Genomic DNA, 23,213 nt, shown 5'->3' on the forward strand with positions numbered 1-23,213 from the left:
AAGTGTACCTATCACAACTGTGCTTGACTTCTCGGCCTTGCGCCGAGTGGTAGAAAACACTCTACCCTGTTGTTGCTGACGACTTGGGCCTCCCTGAAATGAGCTTATGGGCTGGCCCCTGGGTTCAGGCACGTTCCTCATTGGGCATTTCTCTGACATAAGCCCCTTTTGACCACATCAAAAACAAACCCCAGAGCCGGCTAGGCAACGACGTCAGTGTTGCCTACCACAAGTAGTACAGATTGGTTTATCTACCTTGACAGTCACAACTTAAGAGCCCTACTGTCCCCACTGACGTGAAGCATTAACTATGTTCTGGTTCATTTGTTGATGCTCAGGAGCCCTTGGCTCATCCTTCCTTTTCTGACTTGTAGAGGTCCCAATCTCGAGCGACTTATTGTACTCTTCTCCCTCCTAGGAGTCAGTATCAATCCTTATGGTGGCCCGAAGTGCCGCAACATATGTTTTGAGGTCTAAGGCATATACCATACCTCGCAGTTCGCTCCTCAGACCCTGGATGAACCTCTCTGTCCTTGTTGCCTCGGTGGCTACTAGCTTAGAAGCAAAGTGGGACAGCTTATCAAATTTCTGCTCGTATTCCTCTACTGCCTGCTTGTTATACCTAGTCTTGGCTGAAAAATACTTCTTATAAAAACGCTCATTTAACTGCTTCTAGGTTGCAAGTTCCCCACCAATATCAATCATTTTCTTTGCTGAATGCCACCAAATCTCTACGTTGCCATTCAGCATGAAAACTGCACATTGGAGCTTGTGCTCCTCTGGGCACCTCATAAAATGGAAAATCTTCTTAATCGATGACAACCACACCTCTGCTTTAGTGGGACCCTAATGATCCATCAAAGGAGCGAGAGTCAAATTTCCTGAAATCCCTCAAATGCTTAGCCTCAAGAGACAGGCCCTGCATATCTTTATTTTGTGGTCGGGCCTACTATAACTGCTCAGGTGGCACCTGTCCTTCTAAGCCTGGTTCTAGGTAGCCTATCCTACCATCGTGTTACGGATCAGCTCCTGCAGTCTTTCCATCAAGGAGGATGCAATGACTTCACTAATTCTTGCTTCCATTGCTTTCTCATCAACTTGGGTCATAGGTGGATTCAGAGCTGTCGGGACGGTTTGACTACCCTCGGCCCCCTCTTCCTACATCCCTGAAGAGGGAGGGTCCTGAACTTGTAGATGTTGCACTTGAGGGTCCTAAACCCCTCTTCTAGCAGTCTTTCTTGCTCTAAGTTTAGGTGCCATGTCCTGTCACGAACTCATAAATTAGCTCTCTACCTCTGGGTCTTTCTCAGAAAACATGCTACTGAAACATTATATCACTAATCTCATATATGTACTGAAAACTTTCATTAGTAGGACATACCTGGCGATGACGAGAAATCTGTTATTGGGCCACAAGGACTACCTAGACTTACATTGTAAGTCAGTCTTCAGAACCTAAAACATGGGCTCTGATACCAACTGTAACGACCTGACCCCCTAGGACTCAAGCTAGGCCGTTACTAAACACATGCATGCATGGAACTTAAAATGACACCCTTTTATAGTGAAATAAATGCTAAATAAATAAGGTAAATTCAAAAGACCTTCATTAAATTCAAATATTAAAAACAAACAATAGGGTACCTATAAATCATAAATGATAATAAATAGGTCTGGAAACAAATCTTAATAGTAAGTTTCAAACATCAAAGCTGAAAGTTGAAAAACATGAAAAGAAATCTAAATATCATGAGCGGAAGCATAGAATTGGTCCCAGTGGTTGGATCACGGATTCTGTTTGTTAATCGCTGGCGCATCTCTACCTTTACTTGAAACAACAACATGAGAAAAGATGAGTATAAAATACTCAGTAAGTAACCCCACTACTGGGGTCAAGCTAGCCATCTATGTCCTCTAGATGCCTACTTTTAGTGGAACATATAACTTCTCTCGTCCTCATGAGATACATACATACATGAAAAACTGTTTTTTATCCTAATGTAGTTAAGTATGCCCACTACCTCTAGTAAGCCCCGTAGGACCCACAACCTCTGGTGAATCTCGAAGGAAAGCACCACCTCTAGTGAATCCTGAAGGAAACACGACCTCTGATGGATCTTGAAGGAAACCACCACCTCTAATAAATCTCGAAGGAAACACGACCTCTGGTGAATCCCGAAGGAAACACAATCTTTGGTGAATCCCGAAGGATAACAATACCTCTAGTGAATCCCGAAGGAAACACAACCTTTGGTGAATCCCGAAGGATAACAACACCTCTAGTTTATCCCGAAGGAAACACAATCTTTGGTGAATCCCGAAGGATAACACCACCTTTAGTGAATCCCGAAGGAAACACAACCTCTGGTGAATCTTGAGGGAAACACAACCTCTGGTGAATCCCGAAGGATAACACCACCTCTAGTGAATCTCGAAGGAAACACAACATCTAGTGGGCATCTAACTAATCAGTGAGGACATTATCACAATCTTAACATCACAAGTATCACAACATGGTTCTATAACATACATATACGTCTCAACATCATAGTTCTACGGCATACATATACATCTCAACATCATGACTCTATAACATACGTATACGTCTCAACATTCTCAAATCAACTACAACCTCATGAAATCAAATATTATCCCATGCTAGCATTCAAGTATCTATGTGAACAATTAATCTTTCAGATCCTCATATAAGAATATACATCGGTTATACTATACTATCAGTCTATCATGCGGTCGTTTTGTCATAATATCTATCTATCATGCTAGCATACATCTAGTGGCTGGCCCATGGGCAGTTTCCAGTAGTGAGATTACTTACCTTAGTCGAAAATTCACAAATAAAATTAGACCACCAAACGAAACCAGAAACTCCAAGTAACGACCCTAAATTAAGAACACAACCAAGCTTTACAATTAGTACCCAAGCCTAATTCCAACACCTCAAATTGCCATGAACCAAACAATCTTACCCATAAATTAATGAAACCCCTTCCAACCCTCCTCGACAACACCCTTTTGGCTTCCAAGCTTTTCCTACAATCCCACTTTAAATCTGAACGAAGCATATCAATGATTGAACCACGATACCATGGCCAAGAGATTTAATGAAAAACAAAAGAATACCGACTCACCAAAACTACTATATCTGGCGAAACCCAACGATGACGGCAGCGGCAGATAGCGGATAGAGGGTGTGGGCAGAACGGACGAAACAATTCGGTGCTGGCTAGACGAATGACGTGCTGTAGTGGACGGACGCGCGGCTGATCTAGCACACGAATGGTCAGCTTCAGAGCTGGTAGTATCCGGCGCGACGTCAATATGGAATAGCTGGGCAGATCTGGCGCGAGCGAACCGGTGGGTGACGCTGAGCGGCTGAGGCTGAGGCAGGGAGGGTGGCGCAGGTCTTCGGCTAAGAGTTATGGCGTCGCTCGGCTTGTTCATACGTGAAAGTTGGTACGGCTTCAATGACGGTTGGATGCGAGTGGGACGAGCGGTCGACGACGCCGGACTTTAGGGTTGGGTGATATGGAAAGAAGAGATAGAGACAGGGTGGCTGCACGTGAAAGTTGAGGGGAAGGGAAAGGGGAAGAAAAAGAAAAAAAGAAAAGAAAAGAAAAGGAAAGAATTTAATAAAAAAATAGTATATTTTATTTTATTTTGTTTTGTTTTATTCTTTCCTTAATCCATATTATTTCTTTAAATTCCCTCCCTTTCCAAGATGGAATTAATTCTTGCCATCAATTTCCAACATAAATAATTTCCAAACGTCAATGATTAAATTTCTGCAATTACACTTAAAGTCCAAAATTCAAAAAAAGCCCTCAATTAATAAAAATTATTGAAATTACATTAATATTAAAAATTCGGGGTGTTACAGTTACTCCCGGAGACATTTTGATAATTTTTCCAATTTGCTTTAAAAAACTCCATTTTGACTCCAATGTGCCTTAAATGCTCTAATATGCACATATGCTTGATTTTATATAAATATGAACATTTAAACACATTAAACAACTTAAACCAATAAGATTAGAAAGGCTAATATAGCTTATATAGGGAGCTATCATCTCTTTAGCAAGTTCAGATTACTTTGACTACTGTGGATACTTCTTTCCTTTTCCTGTGAGGTTTAAGTTGTTATGTTCATTAGTTCTCTTCTCGTCTTGTGCTTTTTCAATGCACCTGGTGTCTCTTTTGATTGGTTCCTTTAGTTTGTCATGTAATCATTTTATTGTCATTATTGAAGATAATGACACTCATAATCCTTCGTCTATGACATTAGTTTAAACCTCCTCCCCAATTGAGGCTCATGGAGTTAGTTGTGCAATCCAATAATAAGTTTAGTTGTTTTTTTATTGCAAACATGGGTTTTTATCTTGGTTTCATCCTTTTGTCTTGTGCTTTAACCTCAAATTATAATTTTCATTCTTTTTTTTTAATCTTCTACCACATTTGCAATAATAAATTGTTACTATCAAGATTTGAAATGTTTATGTGCAGAAATATTTTTAAAAAATTATAAAATTAAAAAAATTAATAAATAAAAATATTATACTTTTTAAACTAATTAACATATTTATTATTTATGTTAGGTAACATAGTACATATTTTCTAATTTTTGTTAGGATGTAATAAAAATGTCGATAATGTAGATACAATAGGATGTTGCCAATGTTTAATGAACATTTGGTTGGATATTAAAATGCAATAATTAATGCTGAAGTGAGCACCAAGACTGAAGTCTGAGAAGAAACAGGTGGCCCCACTGGAAAAGATATCGGACGGATGAAATTTGTCCGAACACGTCAGAGTTAACCCTCCAAGGAAGGCCACCGCGGCCGCGCCTTCCCCCAGAGACCGAGAAATCACTTCCGTCTTCGGCTGGCGCTGACGCCTGACCACCACAATCTCTCACCACGCTTCTCCTCCGTCCTCCGTCAAAATGATGCCGCCGGAGCTTCAGTCCCGCTCGTTCCGCCCTTACATCTCCGCCTCTACTAGCGCCCCTTCCTTCTCCTCGATCACCAATGGCTCCCCCTACGACCAAAACCCTAATCCTTATCTCGATCGTCGCGGTTCTTCTTCTTCCTCTTCTTCAGCTTCCTCTTCCTCCAGATCTTTCAAGAATTCCCGATTCTCCCCTTCTTCCTTCATCTACAACCCTCGAATTGCCATTGCCCTTGTCCCCTCTGCTGCCTTCCTTCTCGATCTCGGCGGCACTCCCGTTATTGCCACTTTGACTCTTGGCCTTATGATTTCTTATATCCTTGATTCTCTCAATTTCAAGCCTGGTGCGTTTTTTGGTGTTTGGTTTTCTCTTCTTTTTTCCCAGATTGCTTTCTTCTTCAGCTCTTCGCTTAATCTCACTTTTAATTCTCTTCCTCTTGCTATTCTCGCTGCTTTCCTTTGCGCCGAGACCAATTTCCTGATTGGCGCCTGGGCTTCGCTTCAGTTCAAGTGGATTCAGATCGAAAACCCCTCTATTGTCCTTGCTCTTGAGCGTCTCTTGTTCGCTTGTGTGCCGTTTGCTGCTTCGTCTCTGTTTACTTGGGCGACTATTTCGGCTGTTGGTATGCTCAATGCTTCTTATTATCTTATGGTTTTCAATTGCATTTTCTACTGGCTGTATTCTATTCCTCGTCTCTCGTCGTTCAAGAACAAGCAAGAAGCGAAGTTTCATGGTGGAGAGATCCCTGATGATAATTTGATACTTGGTCCTTTGGAGAGCTGCATTCATACCTTGCATCTTTTGTTTTTCCCTCTGCTTTTCCACATTGCATCTCATCACTCGGTGGTATTTTCTTCCGCTGCTTCCGTGTGTGATTTGCTGCTTCTGTTTTTCATTCCATTTGTCTTTCAACTGTATGCATCGACGAGAGGTGCACTTTGGTGGGTCACTAAAAATGCCAATCAAATACACAGTATTCGGGTTGTCAATGGCGCTGTTGCTTTAGTTGTTGTAGTTGTCTGTTTGGAAATTAGAGTTGTTTTCCACTCCTTTGGGCGCTATATTCAGGTGCCACCGCCGTTTAATTACCTACTCGTGACTATAACAATGCTCGGAGGGGCAGCTGGAGCTGGTGCTTATGTTATGGGTATGATCTCGGATGCTTTTAGTACGGTGGCGTTCACTGCTTTGGCTGTGATAGTTAGTGCTGCCGGAGCAATTGTTGTGGGTTTTCCAGTAATGGTACGTCAATAATTTTCTATGATTTGAATATGTTGCATTTTTTTAATCTAAGTACTGGGATGAATTTTATTGCATGTTTTGTGGTTGCAGTGCATGTATTGCTTCATCTTGATATGTAAACTATGCTCCGCAGTAAAGTTGCTTATGTAGATTTTTGGTCGAGGTTCATGGTGGATGTAGTTTTGCTTATGCTTTAAATGAAAAGTTGAGCCATCGTTTCTTGAGGCAGGAAGCAGGGATTTCTTTAGTATCATAGGCTTTCTTCTCTAAACGGGGGAGAGTGGCTTTGATTGAGTCAGTGGTGAGTGGAATTTCGTTATACTACCTTTGCCAATTTAAGATGCCAATCTCCATGAGTAAGGACTGTAAGGTTTGTGAGCAACTTCTTGTGGGAAAGGGTGGATGACCGGGAGGAGCTCACTTAATGAAGTGGGAGGTTTTTTTTGAAGCCTATGGAGAGTGAGCTGGGGGCTTAGGTGTCCGGAATCTGCGGTTACGTAATGAGGTTCTTTTGGCAGAATGGTTGTGGTGCTTCCACTTGGAGCCTAATTCTTTGCTGCAAAGGATTATTGTGAGTAAGTATGGCCCTCATCTTTTTGAATGGGAATGAGGTGGTAGCTTTAAGGGTTCTTGTAAGAGTCCCTTGGTTTACTTTTTCCACTGGTGTTCCTATGTTGACTTATTTTGTTAAATGCTTCATCAGGGATGGGTCGGGTGCTTATTTCTGGGAGGATTTCTAGGTGGGAGAGAAATCTGTGTGTTTCATTCCCTCATCATTATCATTTGTTTAATAAGAGGTTGCATTTTGTTTGGTGGCTTTTGTTTTGCCTTCCTCTAATAGCTTTAACTCTCTTTCCTTGGGTTTTCATGCCACCTTACTGGTCGAGAGGCTGGAGAGGTGGTTTTTATTATTTCTAATTAGTTTACTTCTCTTGGGAGAAGGGATTTTAGGTCTTAGGTCTTGAAGCCCTCCGATGGCTTTTCCAGTAGCTTTTTCTTTTGGATTCTTTGTGCCCCTTCTCCTCCTTAGGGAACCTTTGTGTTTTCCTCTATTTGAAAGGTCAAAATTTCTAAGAAAGTGAAATTCTCTGTCTTCCAAGTTTTGCATGGGGAGTGCATACTCAAGATTGTTTCCATAGGCTTTCCTCCATGGTGTGTTCTGTAGAGGACAGGAGAAGGATTTGAACCATTTGCTTTGGTGTTGTGATTTTGCTAACTCTATGTTGAATGGTTTCTTTAAGGCTTTTGGGGTTGCGTCAGTTTGTAATAGCAGTTGTTTCTTGATGTTTGAGGAGGTGCTCTTGAACCTTCTTTTTTATAACAAAGTTAGGGTTCTTTGGGAGTTTTGCTTTTTTGCCTTGTTGTGGGCTTTTTGGCTTGAGAGAAGCTGTAGAATTTTCTTTTTTCTTTTTTGGGGGGGTGGAGAGGTTGAGGGGGAGGATCTTTGGGATTTGATTAGGTTTAATTCCTCCTTATGGGAGTTTGTTAATAGGGTCTTTTTTTGTAACTATCAGCTTAGCCCTATTCTTTTGGGTTGAGACCCTTTTGTGTAATTGGGTGTAGGGGTTGCTTGTTTTCTTTATGCCTTTGTATATCATTTCATCTTTCTCAATGATGAAAGCTTGGTTTCTTATATAAAAAATATCATGTTTTTTTTTGTAAGAAACAAACCAATCAAGTGTTTCTTTGAAGATTTCTCTCAAGGGATGTAATGTATCAAGGAATGAGTTCAGACATTGCATTCTCAAATTCGAGAGTTTTTTAATACCCATGTGAGGTTAAGTCATATAGCTCCTACCTCGTTTCATATTGTTTTATTGGCTACTTTAGAGGGCATGCTTCCATTCAAAAATTGGTGACCAGGGTATGAGTTCAAGTCATTGGACAAATTTTTCCCTCTATGAACAATTGTGGATTACTTATTCTATCATGTTAAAATAATAATAATAATAATAATAATAATGTTTGTGCATAACCATGGTGAAATTGTTTAAAGCTAGTCTTTCCAAAATGGTGGTCACTTTTTTCTTAATTCCCTAGTTCCAGCTCTCTCCATTAACCATGCCCCTTTTGACCCATGTTTGGTTGACATTAACTGGAAAGTTAAGGTGCCAAAGAGGGTGAAAGCCTTTTTTTTTGGTGTGTATTCTAGGGAAGTTGAAGAGTAGACCTGTGGCTCTGCTTTTCTCGTAGTTGGTGTGTAATGTGTAAAGGAGAGTTTAAATCCTTTTTCCAGGGTGTTCTTGCTCGTTTTCCTTTGGGTTCTATCGTGCTCTTTCCGATAGGGAAACAATGGATGTGGTTGCGCTCCTTTCTCTTCTTGAGAGTCACTCCTTTCACCTTGGGAGGGGAAATGTGAGAGTTTGGAGCCCTAATTCTTTGAAAAAGTTCTCGTGTAAATTCTTTTTCTAGTGTTTGGTTAATCCTTCTCCTATGAGTGGGCCAGTCTTTTCATCGATGTGGAGGATTAAGGTTCCTATAAAGGTGAGATTCTTCACTTCGCAGGTTCTCCTTGGCCGTATTAGTACATTGGATAGGCTTGTTAGGAAGATGTTGTTGGTTAGGCCTTTCTGCTGTATCTTATGCAGGAAGGTGGAAGAAGACTTGGACCATATTCTTTGGCATTGTGATTTTGCGAGTTCTATCTAGAACTCTTTTTTCCAGACATTCGGTATGATGCGTGCTCATCAAAGAGACGTTAGAGATATGATGAGGAGTTCCTCCTCAATTTGCCGTTTGGGGAGAGAAGTCGTTTTCTATGGTTTGCTAGTGTTTATGCTATTGTTTGGGTGTTGTGGGCTGAGAGGAATAGTAGGGTGTTTAGGGAGTTGAGAGGGATGCTAGAGAAATTTGGTCTTCATTTTCATATTTTTCATTGGGTTTCGATATCGAAGGTTTTTGTATTTATTCTATTGACATGATTTTGTATAGCTGGAGTCTCTCCTTCTAGAGGGACTCTTTTTTTGTGGGCTTGGTTTTTGTTTGCTCGTGTATTCTTTCATTTTTTTTTTTTTTTTTTAATAAAAGTTGTTCAACTTGTTCTTATAAAAAAAAAAATGTGTAAAGGAGGGTTGAGAAAATCAAGTGCATCTCTTTCTCCATTGTGCCTTTTGCTTGAGATGTTTGGGCCAGATTATTTAAGCTCTTTGGTATTCTTTGGGCTTTTATGAATGGAAATGACAAAGGTCTAATCCAGCTAATCTTTGGGAACCCACTTAAAGGACAAGCTAGTTTGTTTTGTGGTTTCATGTTATGTTTGCATTTTGGAGGATTTGTTTCCAGAGAAATTAGAGGGTCTTCAAAGAAGTTACTCTAATCTGGAGGAGTTTTGAGGTTCAATCTACCTATTTGCATCCATTTGGTGTTCTCTTTAAAAAAAAATTCATATTTATGATGCCATATATATCATGACGATTGGGCCTCCTTATTGTAAACCTGTTAGTATATGTGGAATCTGTTTCGTTCAAGTAAATTTCTAGTTCATCTTTTTGCCAGGCTTGTGAGTTTTGTTTCAAAGCTGGTTCGTTTGTGCTTGATTCCTCTGTTGCCGTTAGTGCAACTTCTTGTGCATTTCATCTTTATTTTATGTTCAATGAAATTAGAAGGATATCTTTTCAAAAAAGAAAAAGAAGAAAAAGAAGAAAGAAAACCCATTGGTCTTTTGGGGATATCTCATTTTTTTTTTCCTTCCTTCAATGTGTCTTTCTTCAATATAGTCTCCATTTATTATCACAAAAAAAGGTGGGTATTGTTTTTTTCCCTCCTATAAAAATGGAGAAAATATATAATTTATAAAAGGGGAAAAAAAAAAAAAAAGAAAGAAACCCTCACCCACCAAACTACTGAAGAAGACCTTTCCAACCACTAACAATTATGTGGAGGCTATATTTTCAAAAGAATTCCATGTGGTTCCCCATCAAGTTGAAGTATGTAGTATGTTGTACACTGGTTAAGTGTAATTCAGTACTCTCTTGCCTATCATGTCTCTGTTTCTCATGCCTTCAAATGTATGTTTGGATTTTGGAGGGAATGATGAAAAATTCTTTTGGGAAGGCAGTGATGGTGGTAAGATCAATCACCTTGTAAGATGGAGCAAGCTTATGTTCAAAATTCCAAAGAGAGGGTGGTTTTGGTCTTGGTGGTCTAAAGCATAGAAATATTGCTCTTATTGCTAAATGGGTTTGGAAATTCTTCAATGAAATGGATTTTCTTAGGAGAAGGATGGTAGTTAGTGCTTTCTTAGTGTCAATCCCGACCAGATGGCGATAGGGAAAGAACAAAAGAAAAGTGGGGAAAAAATGAAAGAGCATAAAATTACTAATTAGAAATGCAAGGTGGTGTAATGTGAGGGGCAAGAAAACAAAGTAGGCGGCGAGGGGCAATTAAATTTAGGGAAGAAATAGGAAGATATAGCTGTTAGGAAGATGTGGAGAGACAAGAAGGTTACACGATTACAAAGCATAAGAGAAGGCAAAGATTGGATGAGAGAGAAAGAGAGGTTGTTAATGGAAGAGAAGAGATCTGTTGTCTCAGAATCAGAACATTAATGTGGTCGTCCTTCCATTCAACTATCCATCTAATGCTTAATTTTGATTCCGGTGAAAGCCCCACATATGAACTGGTGCTAGCATGGATGGTTTTCTTTGTTCTTTCACTGTCGTCGTCCTGGCGTGATTGACACTGAAGACACAGAGAATTGGTGCTTCAACAAAGAAGTTAACAGTTTGTTTGGGTCTCGGTATCGATCCTGGATGAGATGGCACCAGGACAACCCATCATAATAATTGGCCAAAAAAATGTTATTTTAGAAAGGTGATAATTTTTAATGTTATTTTTAAGCATTTACCCAGGAACTATCTACACAAAGTTTGGAATAATTGAAGATCTGAGACTTTTTTTCATTTAATCATTGACAAGACGGTTTTTCTTTTCCAATGATTGGAAATAAGTTATTTTCAGCATTTTGGACATCCAAAAGTCCTAAAAGAACTAATATTCTTTTTTGAATTATGCTAAATAGTAGCCTAAATACTGCTGATGCAGTTCGATGGAAACTTCCCTTTACACTGCTTATGCCTTGTTTGTGTTTTTCTCTTTGCTTTGTGCATGGGAAGTTTTTGATTAATCACGTCTTCTTTGAGTGTTCATATTCTTTGGCATGCTGGTTTAAACTCTCCGTTCTATTAAATTGCAGTGGTTGTTTCCGAATAGCACCAAGAATATTGTTGTTCAGCTTCTCATTGGGTTTTCTTTGCCTCCAAGGTCAAATTTATCATGGGCCAATGTAGTCAAACCTTTAATTTGGGAACTATATACACTGCTTCAAAATAATTCCTCCAAAATCATCTTGTCTTAAAAATCTTGTAATTGTTCTCTTTTCAGATAAGCTAATAGGTCAAAAGGGGCGCTTTAATCGCATAGTTCAAAGTACATTATGTAAGACTCCTAGTTATTAAAATAGTAAGATTAGTAGTAGAATATTAGCGTGGTCACTAAAAGGGGATAAATGAGTAATTAGATATGAAGTTGGTTAGGGATTTTAAAATAGAAGGAGACGGGTTGGAGGTGATGTGAAGAATTTAGTGGGATTTCCTAGTTTGGGAATGTGGGAGATTTCCAGCCCTCTTGAAAGTGTTGGGTTGTCACTGTTCTATTGGCTATCTTTCTTATGTTCTTATTGTTAATTTCCATTGTAAAATAATCGTTCTAGAGCCTTGCTCTATTTCCTGGGAATTGTCTTGTTGGGTATTTTACTGTTTGCAGATTTGGATACCTAACAAATTGGTATCTAAGCACGTTCGTTCTGGGAATATCTATGGATTCGGATGCAAAATGTGATAGGTTGCTTAAAAAGGTGTTAGAGATCTTGGAATCAATGCAACAAATGTTGAAGGATTACCAGCAAGGAGCAAGGATGTAAAGAGAGAGAAAGAGAAGAAAGAAGACCAATAGTCATCAAAAAAGTGAAGGAACACCTTGTTCGAATACTGTCTGGTCAAGTTCGAAGAGTTGCTGGACGACGTTGATCTTACCCGAGAAGACCAGAGAAAAAGTGAGGAGGAACCAATCAACGAGCCAAGAGGGAAGGAAGGAAAAAGGCATCGTCAAGGAAGATAAGGGTAAAATGGCAGCATCCGGAGTGGAGGGAGAACTTATCAGCAAACATATGGTTGGAGAAGCAACAAGGTGAGGGGAAAAAAGAGCGATCGAATGCTAAAAATGACGGCAGTTGGTGAGACAAGGAATGGAAGAAGAAGAAAAGTACCAGAAAAACGAAATGGCAAGTGGAAGAAGAAGCAGCGAATGACGGGACGAGCGAAGTTGATCCGGGGAAAGCACCATTGCAAGTTTTGGGAAGAGAGAGAGAACTTGGATAACGGCGATCATGAAGCAGATATTAAGGAAGACCATTACCAACGACAAAAATGGGTGTGGCCAAAGAAGAGGTGTTAGAGAAGTATTGTTCGATGTGATGGCATGCGAACAGAAAAACGAAGTACGGATTTAACTAATTTCTCACTCTCGAATAGACGAAATGTCGAGTGAGAGAGAGAGAATAAGCCGGCGGTTGATGGGTTGGAATGGCAAAGAGACCAGCGAACAAAGAAACTTTCATTGCTCAAAGAGGGAGAGGATGGGTGGCCGAGATGGAGAGAGAAGACGATTTGTAACCGGGAAGACCATTTGTAGGAAGAAGAGGTGCAAAGCAAGGGCTGCGATAGTGGTTCAATCGAAGGTGAAATCCGAATGGGGAAGAGGAAGAAGAAGAAGTCGAAGGTGAAATCCGAATGGGGAAGAGGAAATAGAAGAAGTCGAAGGTGAAATCCGAATGGGGAAGAGGAAAAAGAAGAAGTCGAAGGTGAAATCCGAATGGGGAAGAGGAAATAGAAGAAGTCAAAGGTGAAATCCGAATGGGGAAGAGGAAAAAGAAGAAGTCGAAGGTGAAATCCGAATGGGGAAGAGGAAAAAGAAGAAGTCGAAGGTGCTAAAACTCACAAATGGGCAGATGAGGAACGGTTTGCAACTTAAAGTTACAGAGAACGGTTGGCCTCGATGGAAGGGGGAGGAAATAGTTCATGGCGGTGGATGGGAGAAGGAAAGGTGGAGAAAAGAAAGTACACCGGCAGCCATATGGTCGGAAAATCAAGGTGGAGGCAGAAAGAAGCCACAGTAGAGGAAAGAGACAGAGGCGGTCAATGAAGGCCGGATGTATGCCTTGATAATTGTAGAGGACAGTGGCCTGCGATGGATAGAGAAGAAGGTTGGAAAGCGCTGCAAAGTTCGTGAAGAGGAAGGAAAAAAATCTCCTGCCCACGTGAAGTGTCAGGGGGTGGGGCCAAGAACTAGAAAAAAATGGCCTGGTAATTCTGGGTTAATTAATGGGCTGAAATTGCATGATAATGCCCAGATTTTCTCAAATGGGCTTGGTTTATATGGAGAAGTTGGCGCCCAAATTGTGCGTGAGGATTGGGTTTGCATTAAATGGCTGGAAAAACAAGTTGGAGGTTGGAAGAAGGATTAGCGAAGGCAAGCACCATCAGGGATGAGAATAGCTAATTCATACCACGTGGAAAGGCAGTTGAGAGAAGAATCTAATCAAAAGCGGGCCAGGAGGCTGCTTAATGGGCTGATTACAAAATTGGTGGATGAGGCCCATTATTTCTCAAAGGCAAAAAGTCTAATGACTTTACCTAGGGAGTTGAGTCCCTAATTGAGTATGGGTGGTGGGCCAGATGGGAGATACTGGAAACATGGAAAGGCAGCCTTCACAAACAAAGAAGAAAGGAGCTTAATGGGCTTGAATTTGCTAAATTTATTGAGGCCCATTTGTTAGAGTGGCTGAAATGGGGCTTCCATATGGGCTGGAATTGCCTGAAGCTCATGGGAATTTTGAAGGAAGATGGTGTGTGGGCCCAAAGGCTGGATTGGGCTTTGAAACAAGAAGTAGATTATGGACCTAGCCATTTAGAGATGAAGAGCTTCAAACTAAAATACCAATACATATGGCGTGGAAATGGGCTTAGGGATATGCAACTTGTCAAGGGGGGCACGTGCCTTGTGAGAAGAAAGAAGATTATGGAAGTTTATGTGGTGGCTGTTTAATGGGCTGAATGCAAGAGAAATCAGTATGGTTCAATGGATTTCCAAGGCTAAGCTGAAGATAATTTCTTTCAAGAAGGCGGGTGTATGGTAGAAAGTTCAAATTTTTTTATTATTATGAAAAAAAAAAAAAGAAAGAAGAAGAAGAAGAGGAAGAAGTGAGAAAGAACGAACCCATTTTTGTGTTTGTGTTTTCGTAAGCACACCTTGAGGACAAGGTGTCTTTGAAGGGCAGAGTATTGTAAGACTCCTAGTTATTAAAATAGTTAAGATTAGTAATAGAATATTAGTGTGGTCATTAAAAGGGGGCAAATGAGTAATTAGATATGAAGTTGGTTAGGGATTTTAGTTATAAATAGAAGGAGACGGGTTGAAGGGGAGCGTGAAGAATTTAGTGGGATTTCCTAGTTTGGGAATGTGGGAGAGGATTTCCAGCCCTCTTGAAAGTGCTGGGTTGTCACTGTTCTATTGGCTATCTTTCTTATGTTCTTATTGTAAATTTCAATTGTAAAATAATTGTTCTAGAGCATTGCTCTATATCCTGGCAATTGTCTTGTTGGGTATTTTACTGTTTGCAGATTTGGATACCTAACACATTACCATTGCTTTTGATTCTAATGCTCATCCAAAACTCAAGCATGAGTGTCCACCCTATTAGGATTTAGGAATTTATTCCAACAAACAAATTCCTTAAAAGAGAAAGGAAATTCCAGAAAGAGGTTAAGGCTTTCGCATGAGTTTACTTGGGAGAGGGTCTCAATGGTGCATTATTTGTAGGAGGTATCAAGAGGATCTAAATCATTCTTAATGGGATTGCTGGTTCACGACCTACCTTTGGGATTGTTGGCGGAGGCCATTTGGTGTTAGTGTGGTGCATAATAGAGATGAGTGGATTTTGTTGGAGTAGGTGCTTTTGCATCCTCCCTTTAGGGAGAAAGGCAAAGTGTTGTGACGAGGCCATTTGGTGTTAGTGTGGTGCATAATAGAGATGAGTGGATTTTGTTGGAGTAGGTGCTTTCGCATCCTCCCTTTAGGGAGAAGGGCAAAGTGTTGTGGCAAGCAAGTCCGTTGCTATTTTGTGGGATATATGGCTTGAGCAAAACAGTAGGGTGTTCAAAGTGGTTAAGGAATTGGGGGAGGACTGAGGAGGTATGGGATGTAGTGAGGTTTAATTGATCTCTGTGTGCGTCAGCCACTACACATTTTTGTAATTATGTTATTGATCTCTCTTTTGAATTGGAGTCTTTTTTAGTTAGTGTTGGACTTATGTTATTTTGATGCCTGTGTTTTCATTTCCTTGTATTCTTTCATTGTTTCCAATCAAAGTTTGATTTCAACTCTGAAAAGAAAAAATATGAATGAAGAATAATGTGATTTGAGGATCCACCATCCATCCTGGAAAAGCAGAAAACCCAGGGGGATAAGGTGTAAGGGACTTTTTCTGTAGTTTATAGGTTGTGTATTGAGACTGCTATAGGAGAGCGACCAAAGAAACACCTTAACTTTCTTAGGGATTTTGAATGACCAAATGGAGTTTAGACTTAGTAAGGTGCATGAAAGTTGCATTGGAGGATAATGTATCTTTAAACTCTAAGAACCAAATAATCTTGTCTTGACCCACTTTTAGTTGGACCAAATCAAGCTTTTGAATAAACATAACCAACTGCCTAGCTCTTGATCAAAAAGTCTCGATCTCACCCCAAATCCCAAACTTGGTGCTCAATATGTCGATAAGTTGCTATGGAGGACCTTTTTAGGGGAATAAGCATAGATATCGAGGAATAGTGAGGAGAAAGGGGCTAAATCAGCCCAGGTATTCTCCTTGGAAGTTCATATTATTGCAGAATTGTGGGTATTGTTATTATTATTTTATAAGATGATTCAAAGAATTCTTTGATCTTTTTGGCAATACTTTGAACCATTGGAACTCAGTCAAGGAGTTCTCTCCAATCTTTTTCCTTGTATTTTTTCTTCAAGTATCAAACTTAGGCTCTGTTCCTTCTTAATCTATAGCTAAGGCCTTGAATTTTTTCCTCCTGCAATGTGCAAAACTTCTATACTGTTGTCTGTATGCCATGAGATATTGAGTATTTGACACACATTTCTTGTTTTTTACCCGTTATCTTGCAGTTCCTCCCACTTCCATCTGTGGCTGGTTTTTATCTGGCTCGGTTCTTTACAAGGAAGAGCTTGCCATCTTACTTTGCTTTTGTTGTGCTTGGGAGCTTGATGATCATGTGGTTTGTGATGCATAATTACTGGGATCTAAATATTTGGCTGGCTGGCATGTCCCTCAAGTCTTTCTGCAAACTCATTGTGGCTGATGTGGTCCTTGCCTTGGCTGTGCCTGGTCTTGCTATATTACCGTCAAAAGTTCAGTTTTTGACGGAAGCCTGTTTGATTGGCCATGCCTTACTACTATGTCATATTGAGAACCGTTTTCTAAGTTACTCCAGCATATATTATTATGGTCTTGAGGATGATGTGGTTTATCCAAGCTATATGGTTATTATGACTACATTCATAGGCTTGGTCCTAGTACGCCGACTATCTGTTGATAACAGAATTGGACCAAAGGCAGTTTGGGTTCTCACTTGCCTGTATGCTTCAAAGCTGGCAATGCTGTTTATTGCTTCCAAATCTGTTGTATGGGTCTCAGCTATTCTTTTACTGGCTGTTTCACCCCCTTTGCTCCTTTACAAGTAATAAAAGAACTTATTCTTATAGATTTCTTATAGATTCCATTTACCTTGATACTATTAAGACTTCAACTTTCAATTGGGATCTTACAGGGATAAATCAAGAACAGCCTCCAAAATGAAGGCATGGCAAGGTTATGCACATGCTGGAGTCGTTGCTTTAGCAGTGTGGTTTTTCCGTGAAACAATATTTGAAGCCCTTCAATGGTTCAACGGGAGACCACCATCAGATGGTTTGCTTTTAGGCTGCTGTATTTTTATGGCAGGGTTGGCTTGCATACCAATAGTTGCTCTCCACTTTCCCCATGTCCTGGTATTTATGTCTTATTTATTTAATACCCCCTTTTCTGTTTACTTTATAATTTGTCAACTTGAACTTAATTTCAAATGTTTAAACGATGACTCGATTTGATGCACCACATAAACAACCGTTGTATATTATTTTTTCAGTTATGAAGAACATTAATCAATCACATCATATTTACTAACTTGCATGCGAAAGACTGTTATTCTGAGTATGAGGTGAACAATTAAATTCTCCAAAGTCTTGCTAAGTAATACTATCATAATCATCTTTTGTGGTTCTTTGCTATTTTCGTAAACCATTTGTGGGTTTTCTCAAAGCTCCCTGAAGATTCATGATTGGAACAGAGTTTCTTTTATTATGAAAAAAACATTATTCATTACTTTTTTGGCTTTTGGTTGAACTGTTTGCCAATTCATTTTTCTACGATACGACATACACTAGTGAACTAATTACCATTTTGCTATTTCCTTTTTGCAGTCAGCAAAGAGATGCTTAGTGCTAGTTGTGGCAACTGGTTTGCTATTTATCATGATGCAGCCACCAATTCCCTTGTCTTGGACATACCGTTCTGATCTTATTAAAGCCGCTCGTCAGTCTTCTGATGATATTTCCATCTATGGTTTTGTTGCCTCAAAACCTACCTGGCCATCTTGGCTGCTTATATTAGCAATTCTGCTCACTCTTTCGGCTATTACATCCATAATACCCATTAAATATATTGCTGAGTTGAGAGTATTATACTCCATAGCTATGGGTATTGCACTTGGCATTTACATATCTGCTGAGTACTTCCTCCAGGCAGCTGTCCTGCACATCCTTATTGTTGTCACCATGGTTTGTGCGTCGGTGTTTGTGGTGTTCACTCATTTCCCATCTGCTTCAAGCACCAGGGTCTTACCTTGGGTGTTTGCGTTGCTTGTTGCACTGTTCCCAGTGACGTATCTTTTGGAGGGGCAAGTAAGGTTAAACAGCATTTTAGGAGACAGCGTTAAAGATATGGGAGAGGAAGAGCAGATGATCACAACACTACTAGCAGTTGAAGGAGCAAGGACATCGCTGCTTGGCCTTTATGCAGCAATCTTTATGCTAATTGCATTGGAAATAAAGTTTGAACTTGCGTCTCTCATGAGAGAGAAAACTTCTGAAAGGGGTGGAATGAGGCACACACAATCTGGTGAAAGTAGCATTGGTAGTCTTAACACAAGAACGAGATTTATGCAACAACGACGGGCTTCTTCCTTGTCAACATTCACCATCAAGCGAATGACAGCAGAAGGAGCATGGATGCCAGCAGTTGGCAATGTTGCTACAGTGATGTGTTTTGCTATATGCTTAATTTTGAATGTCAATATCACAGGTGGTTCAAACTATGCTATATTTTTTCTGGCTCCAATCTTACTGCTTTTGAACCAGGACTCAGATTTTGTTGCTGGATTTGGGGACAAGCAAAGGTATTTCCCTGTTACCATAGTGATATCAGCATACTTGGTCCTCACTGCAATATACAACATAGGGGAAGATGTTTGGCATGGAAATGCAGGATGGGGTCTCGATATTGGTGGGCCAGATTGGATATTTGCTGTTAAAAACTTAGCTCTTCTCGTTCTTACATTCCCAAGTCAGATCCTTTTTAACAGATTCGTATGGAGCTTTACGAAGCATACAGACTCGACGCCACTGCTAACAGTGCCCCTTAATCTACCATCTGCCATCATGACAGATGTGCTTAAGGTTAGAATATTGGGGATTTTAGGAATTATTTATTCCTTGGCCCAATATATAATCTCCAGACAACAGTATATGTCAGGATTAAAGTATATTTAGACAGACTGTACTCTGTAGATTATGTGGTGCAATTTTCAAACGAGCGGTGCAATTAAGGTTTGTTCTTCCGGTCTTTGCTGCTCGTGGTATTTACTATTGCTTTACCAAGGCCTTAATGATTTTGTTTTTCTTTCATTCTATAGGAGGCTAGTGATTTTAAGAATATTCCCAATTGTCTAACCTCCTTGACGAATCAATGGTATCTCTTACATTTGTCGGCCCAGCAACATGTTTCGATTTTGATCGAGCATGTTATATTGATAACTATATACTAGAATCTGGCCATGCTTATTATGTCAGGAAATTTTGACGTGGAGCGCTACTAGGTTCTCAATTTATCACCTGGACTTGGGATTGACTGATCTTTATCATGGGACACTGAATTTTGTTGCATGTATAACACACACGATGCCATCTGACTGCTTGTTTATTTCCATTTAGAATCTGTTCACTCAGCACACATAGTTCAATTCACCATCTTCTTCTGCAAGGTGACTTCCCTCATGGTTAGTTCTAGGATGACGACTCTACATTTTTTGAAAAATAGTGACAAAACTCTTGCAATTTTACCTTGCAAATAATAATAATTAGTTGCAAATAATAATAATTAGTAATGTAATTTGTATGACTGTTGCTGCTGTTAAAGAAAGGGAAGCACTGGTTTGTTTTTCTTATCTTATCTTGAAATAACACCGTACATTATGATTCTGATAAACTCTTCCAATAGATTGCAAGAGAACGATGTGCATGTCGGTTACATGTTCAAACAAGGCTAATGGGACTGGTTAATCCAATTTCCAGTACAGTATATGCCTTTGTAGTAGTAATTGTTCGTGTAATTTTGCCATATTGTGAGGACATTATAGCCTTCTTTAAGGACTTGCATCTGGATAATGAATTAGTAAGATGGCTTTAGGAATAATTCATATGGCCTTCTTTGTTTTAGTAGCTTTATTATGTTTATCCCCGTTTGATTTCTCTTCATATAATGGATATTTGGAGGGATAAATACTTTACTTATTGCTATTATTATTTATTTACTTTTGGAGGGAAAGTTCTCTAGCTCCGAACTTTTTCAGTAGGAAGCAAATTATTTTTACTCAAATTTTCTTCACACCTCTCATTTTCTGAGGGAGGGATATTAATTTTAGTCAAGTTCGGTTTTACTCATTAATTTTTGGGTTATGGTTAAAAAACACTGATGGTCCCTAAAATTTCATGAAAGCTACAATTTAGTGTTTGAATTTTGATCTGTGAAGATTTAATCCGATACTCTCAATTTTATAACAATTTAGTCTTTGAAGTTTACAATGTAATAATTTAGTTTTTGTATTTTAAAATTTGTAATAATTTACAAAATTGGAAGAATATAAAATAAATTGTTACTTTTTTGAAAGTTTAAGAGACTAAAAGTGATTTTTAACCGGTGTGTTTTTGTTTTTATGTGATAGGGTTCTAAATTTTGTCAATAAAGATGTTTTCAAAAAAGAATTCCTTGGTTCTGTAAAACCGAGAAATTGAACTGACTGTTCATATTACATTGCACATCAGGATTTTAAATGGACCTGAAATGAGATTATATATGTACCTCCTTAAATATTGAATGGCTTTTCTTCGACTTTTATTGTACTTTCACATTGTCTTCACTGTTCCTATCATCGTCGTCGAAGACTTGAATAGTAGATTTGAGAACTCTGATAGACCTAAAACAAAGAAGAAATTGGAACCAAGTCGTGTCCAGCTCTAATTTCAAGTGAGAACTGATGAGAGATTAACTGATTTCTTTTATATTTTCCAACCGACAAATAAACTGATGTTTTCAAAGTCAAATAACTTTGATTAGTTCTTTGACAGAATAATGGTTACCTACTATTCATTTTGGTATAATTCACTTAAAATTAAATGTGCTTTGCATGGAATGTCGTGCCATATCAAGATAGTATTATATATATAAATATATATATATATATATATATATTTTTGCAGCGGATCAGGTTTCTAACTTTCAAAACTAATTGTGAAAGTTAGTTTTGAAATTTAATATGAAAGTTGGAGTTAAAAGTATAAAATTTAATATGAAATTAATCTTGAGTGATTAAATGCGTATTTTAGTTAGAAGTGATAAAAATGTTTTTGACGATTTTAAAATCACTTCCAAATGATCTCATATTTTATCTTATGAACTTAAATTATGTTAAACAATAACAAGATATGAATATCGTATGCAAGATTTAAAATGTCGATGTTGATGAAAATATCGAGATCTTTATTTTACGAAAATTTCTATGAAAAAATTTATAAAATGTTAATTTCGATGGATATTTTTTGGAAAAATTACAAAAAAAAAAAAAATTAATTAGTAAATGAACTTTTTGATGATTTTCAAAAAAGTTAACATATCTATTATTTAATTAGTGACATTTTGATGTTTATTTTAAGATTTACCCCTCATGTCGATGTCGAATCTATAGAAACGTGGAAATATCGACATGTCGACGAAAATTTAATACTACGATTGTATGTTGAATTTTTTTTTGTTCTCTTTGTTGTTTTGATCTTCATACATGCAATGTTGAAGTTCAATGGCAAGTATTGAAAGTAAATTGCAGCATGTAAATTGCAACACATGCTGAGCACTTTCCTTTAGACCCCTCTTTGGTCTTAGGGTTATATTCTTTGATCTTAGGGTGATATTTCAGATGGGGGTATATGAAGACATGTTCCCTTATATATTTTGTTAGACTTGGCTGCAGTTGATCATTAGAGATGTTTCATTTAATCTATAACGGGAAGGAAAATCTCCGATTACACAAAGAATGGAAGAGAGAGTGTGGAGAATTTTCTCCTTCATTGGCTAAACGGAGACGGAGATGAGGATTATATTCCATGTCCCCCATCCCCGCCCGACCCTGTTTAATTATATATCTATACCCTAAAATGAAAACTCCTAGTCCTAGACCATGAATGTTGTAATATACAAAGTTAGAAAGTAATAGTTAAAATTTAGCTTCTAAAAATTATGGATATTTAATATTTTAATTATATATTTGCATGTAGAATATTATTATTTTTATTAAAAAAAATTTATAGTGATTTATTTAAATAAAAATAATATTGGAAATGCTCCCTACTTGAACAGAATTGAAAATTTTCCAAATTTTATTTGGTTGAAAATAAATGAAAACTAATTAAAAAGAAGAAGAATTAATTAAAAAACAAGATGATAAATCCTTCTTACAGGAACCTTTTCTCTACAAAAGTCAACAGAAAAGTTTACAGGGATGAAGGGGTGGGAAAGCCTTCCTCATCCCTCATTTTGGTCGTAAGATACTATATTTGTGGCCCAAATCTTGTTATCTTTTTACAATATTGTTTTCCTTCTTATTTTAGGTTGATTATGTCATTTGGTTCAAAATTATCCATGATTTCATTAAATGATTTTCTTTATAAAAACATTTGCATTTTAGTTATATATATATTATGAAGGGCATTTTCTATTATTAAACTATCATTTAATAGTTAACAACAACTACTACACTTGTCCACACATGAATATAATTCAACCAATTAAGAGATATGGAGTTAGAAGGAATATTTCTTTGGTTTTGGACAGTTTTTTTAATATTTGAAAAATATTTTCTTGAATCTGTCTTGTAGTTTGACTATGCAAGTGATTGAGTAGAATCTTTCTACATGATTAGGATGGTTGAGTAGCTCGTCAAATTACGCCTCTAGTAGTTTATTGACACTTGAATTGTCCATTTTGTTAGACTTTTCTTTTAGGTTCACTAGTGAAATAATGTTCCTACTTGATTAATATATGATAATTATGGGTAGTAAGCTTCTCAAATTACGCCTCTACTACGTACTAGTGATTGTCACTCTATTCTCCACTTTGCTTGATGGATATGTTGTCTTTTACCTATAGAAATATCCCTGTCTTAGAGCTAAAACATGACTTTCCTTTCAAAAACTAGCAACATCGTTTATGAATATCATGGTTACATTTCTTTGATTCTAGGGTTACTATCATGGATTTTCTTTAGAGGTTAAATTACAAGTTTAGTCTATA

At 38.3% G+C, this 23,213-nt stretch overlaps 1 protein-coding gene across 2 annotated transcripts; it reads left to right on the top strand.

The window, feature by feature from the left end:
- The first annotated feature begins 4,730 nt into the window (after positions 1-4,730).
- LOC120086578 lies at positions 4,731-19,815 on the top strand. Of its 2 annotated transcripts, XR_005484264.1 has the most exons (5): positions 4,731-6,211; positions 16,442-17,013; positions 17,104-17,323; positions 17,795-19,198; positions 19,285-19,815. XR_005484264.1 is itself a non-coding variant. In XM_039043307.1 (4 exons), the coding sequence occupies exons 1-4, from the start codon at positions 4,964-4,966 to the stop codon at positions 19,139-19,141; spliced, it is 3,387 nt and encodes a 1,128-aa protein (XP_038899235.1). In that variant the 5' UTR covers positions 4,731-4,963; the 3' UTR covers positions 19,142-19,815. The 2 variants fall into 2 exon arrangements, 1 of the variants encoding a protein (XP_038899235.1); XM_039043307.1 differs by having other exon boundaries at positions 17,795-19,815.
- Positions 19,816-23,213: the final 3,398 nt, after the last annotated feature.

This window comes from Benincasa hispida, chromosome 1 (assembly GCF_009727055.1).
Source record: "Benincasa hispida cultivar B227 chromosome 1, ASM972705v1, whole genome shotgun sequence".
Taxonomy (NCBI): domain Eukaryota; kingdom Viridiplantae; phylum Streptophyta; class Magnoliopsida; order Cucurbitales; family Cucurbitaceae; genus Benincasa; species Benincasa hispida.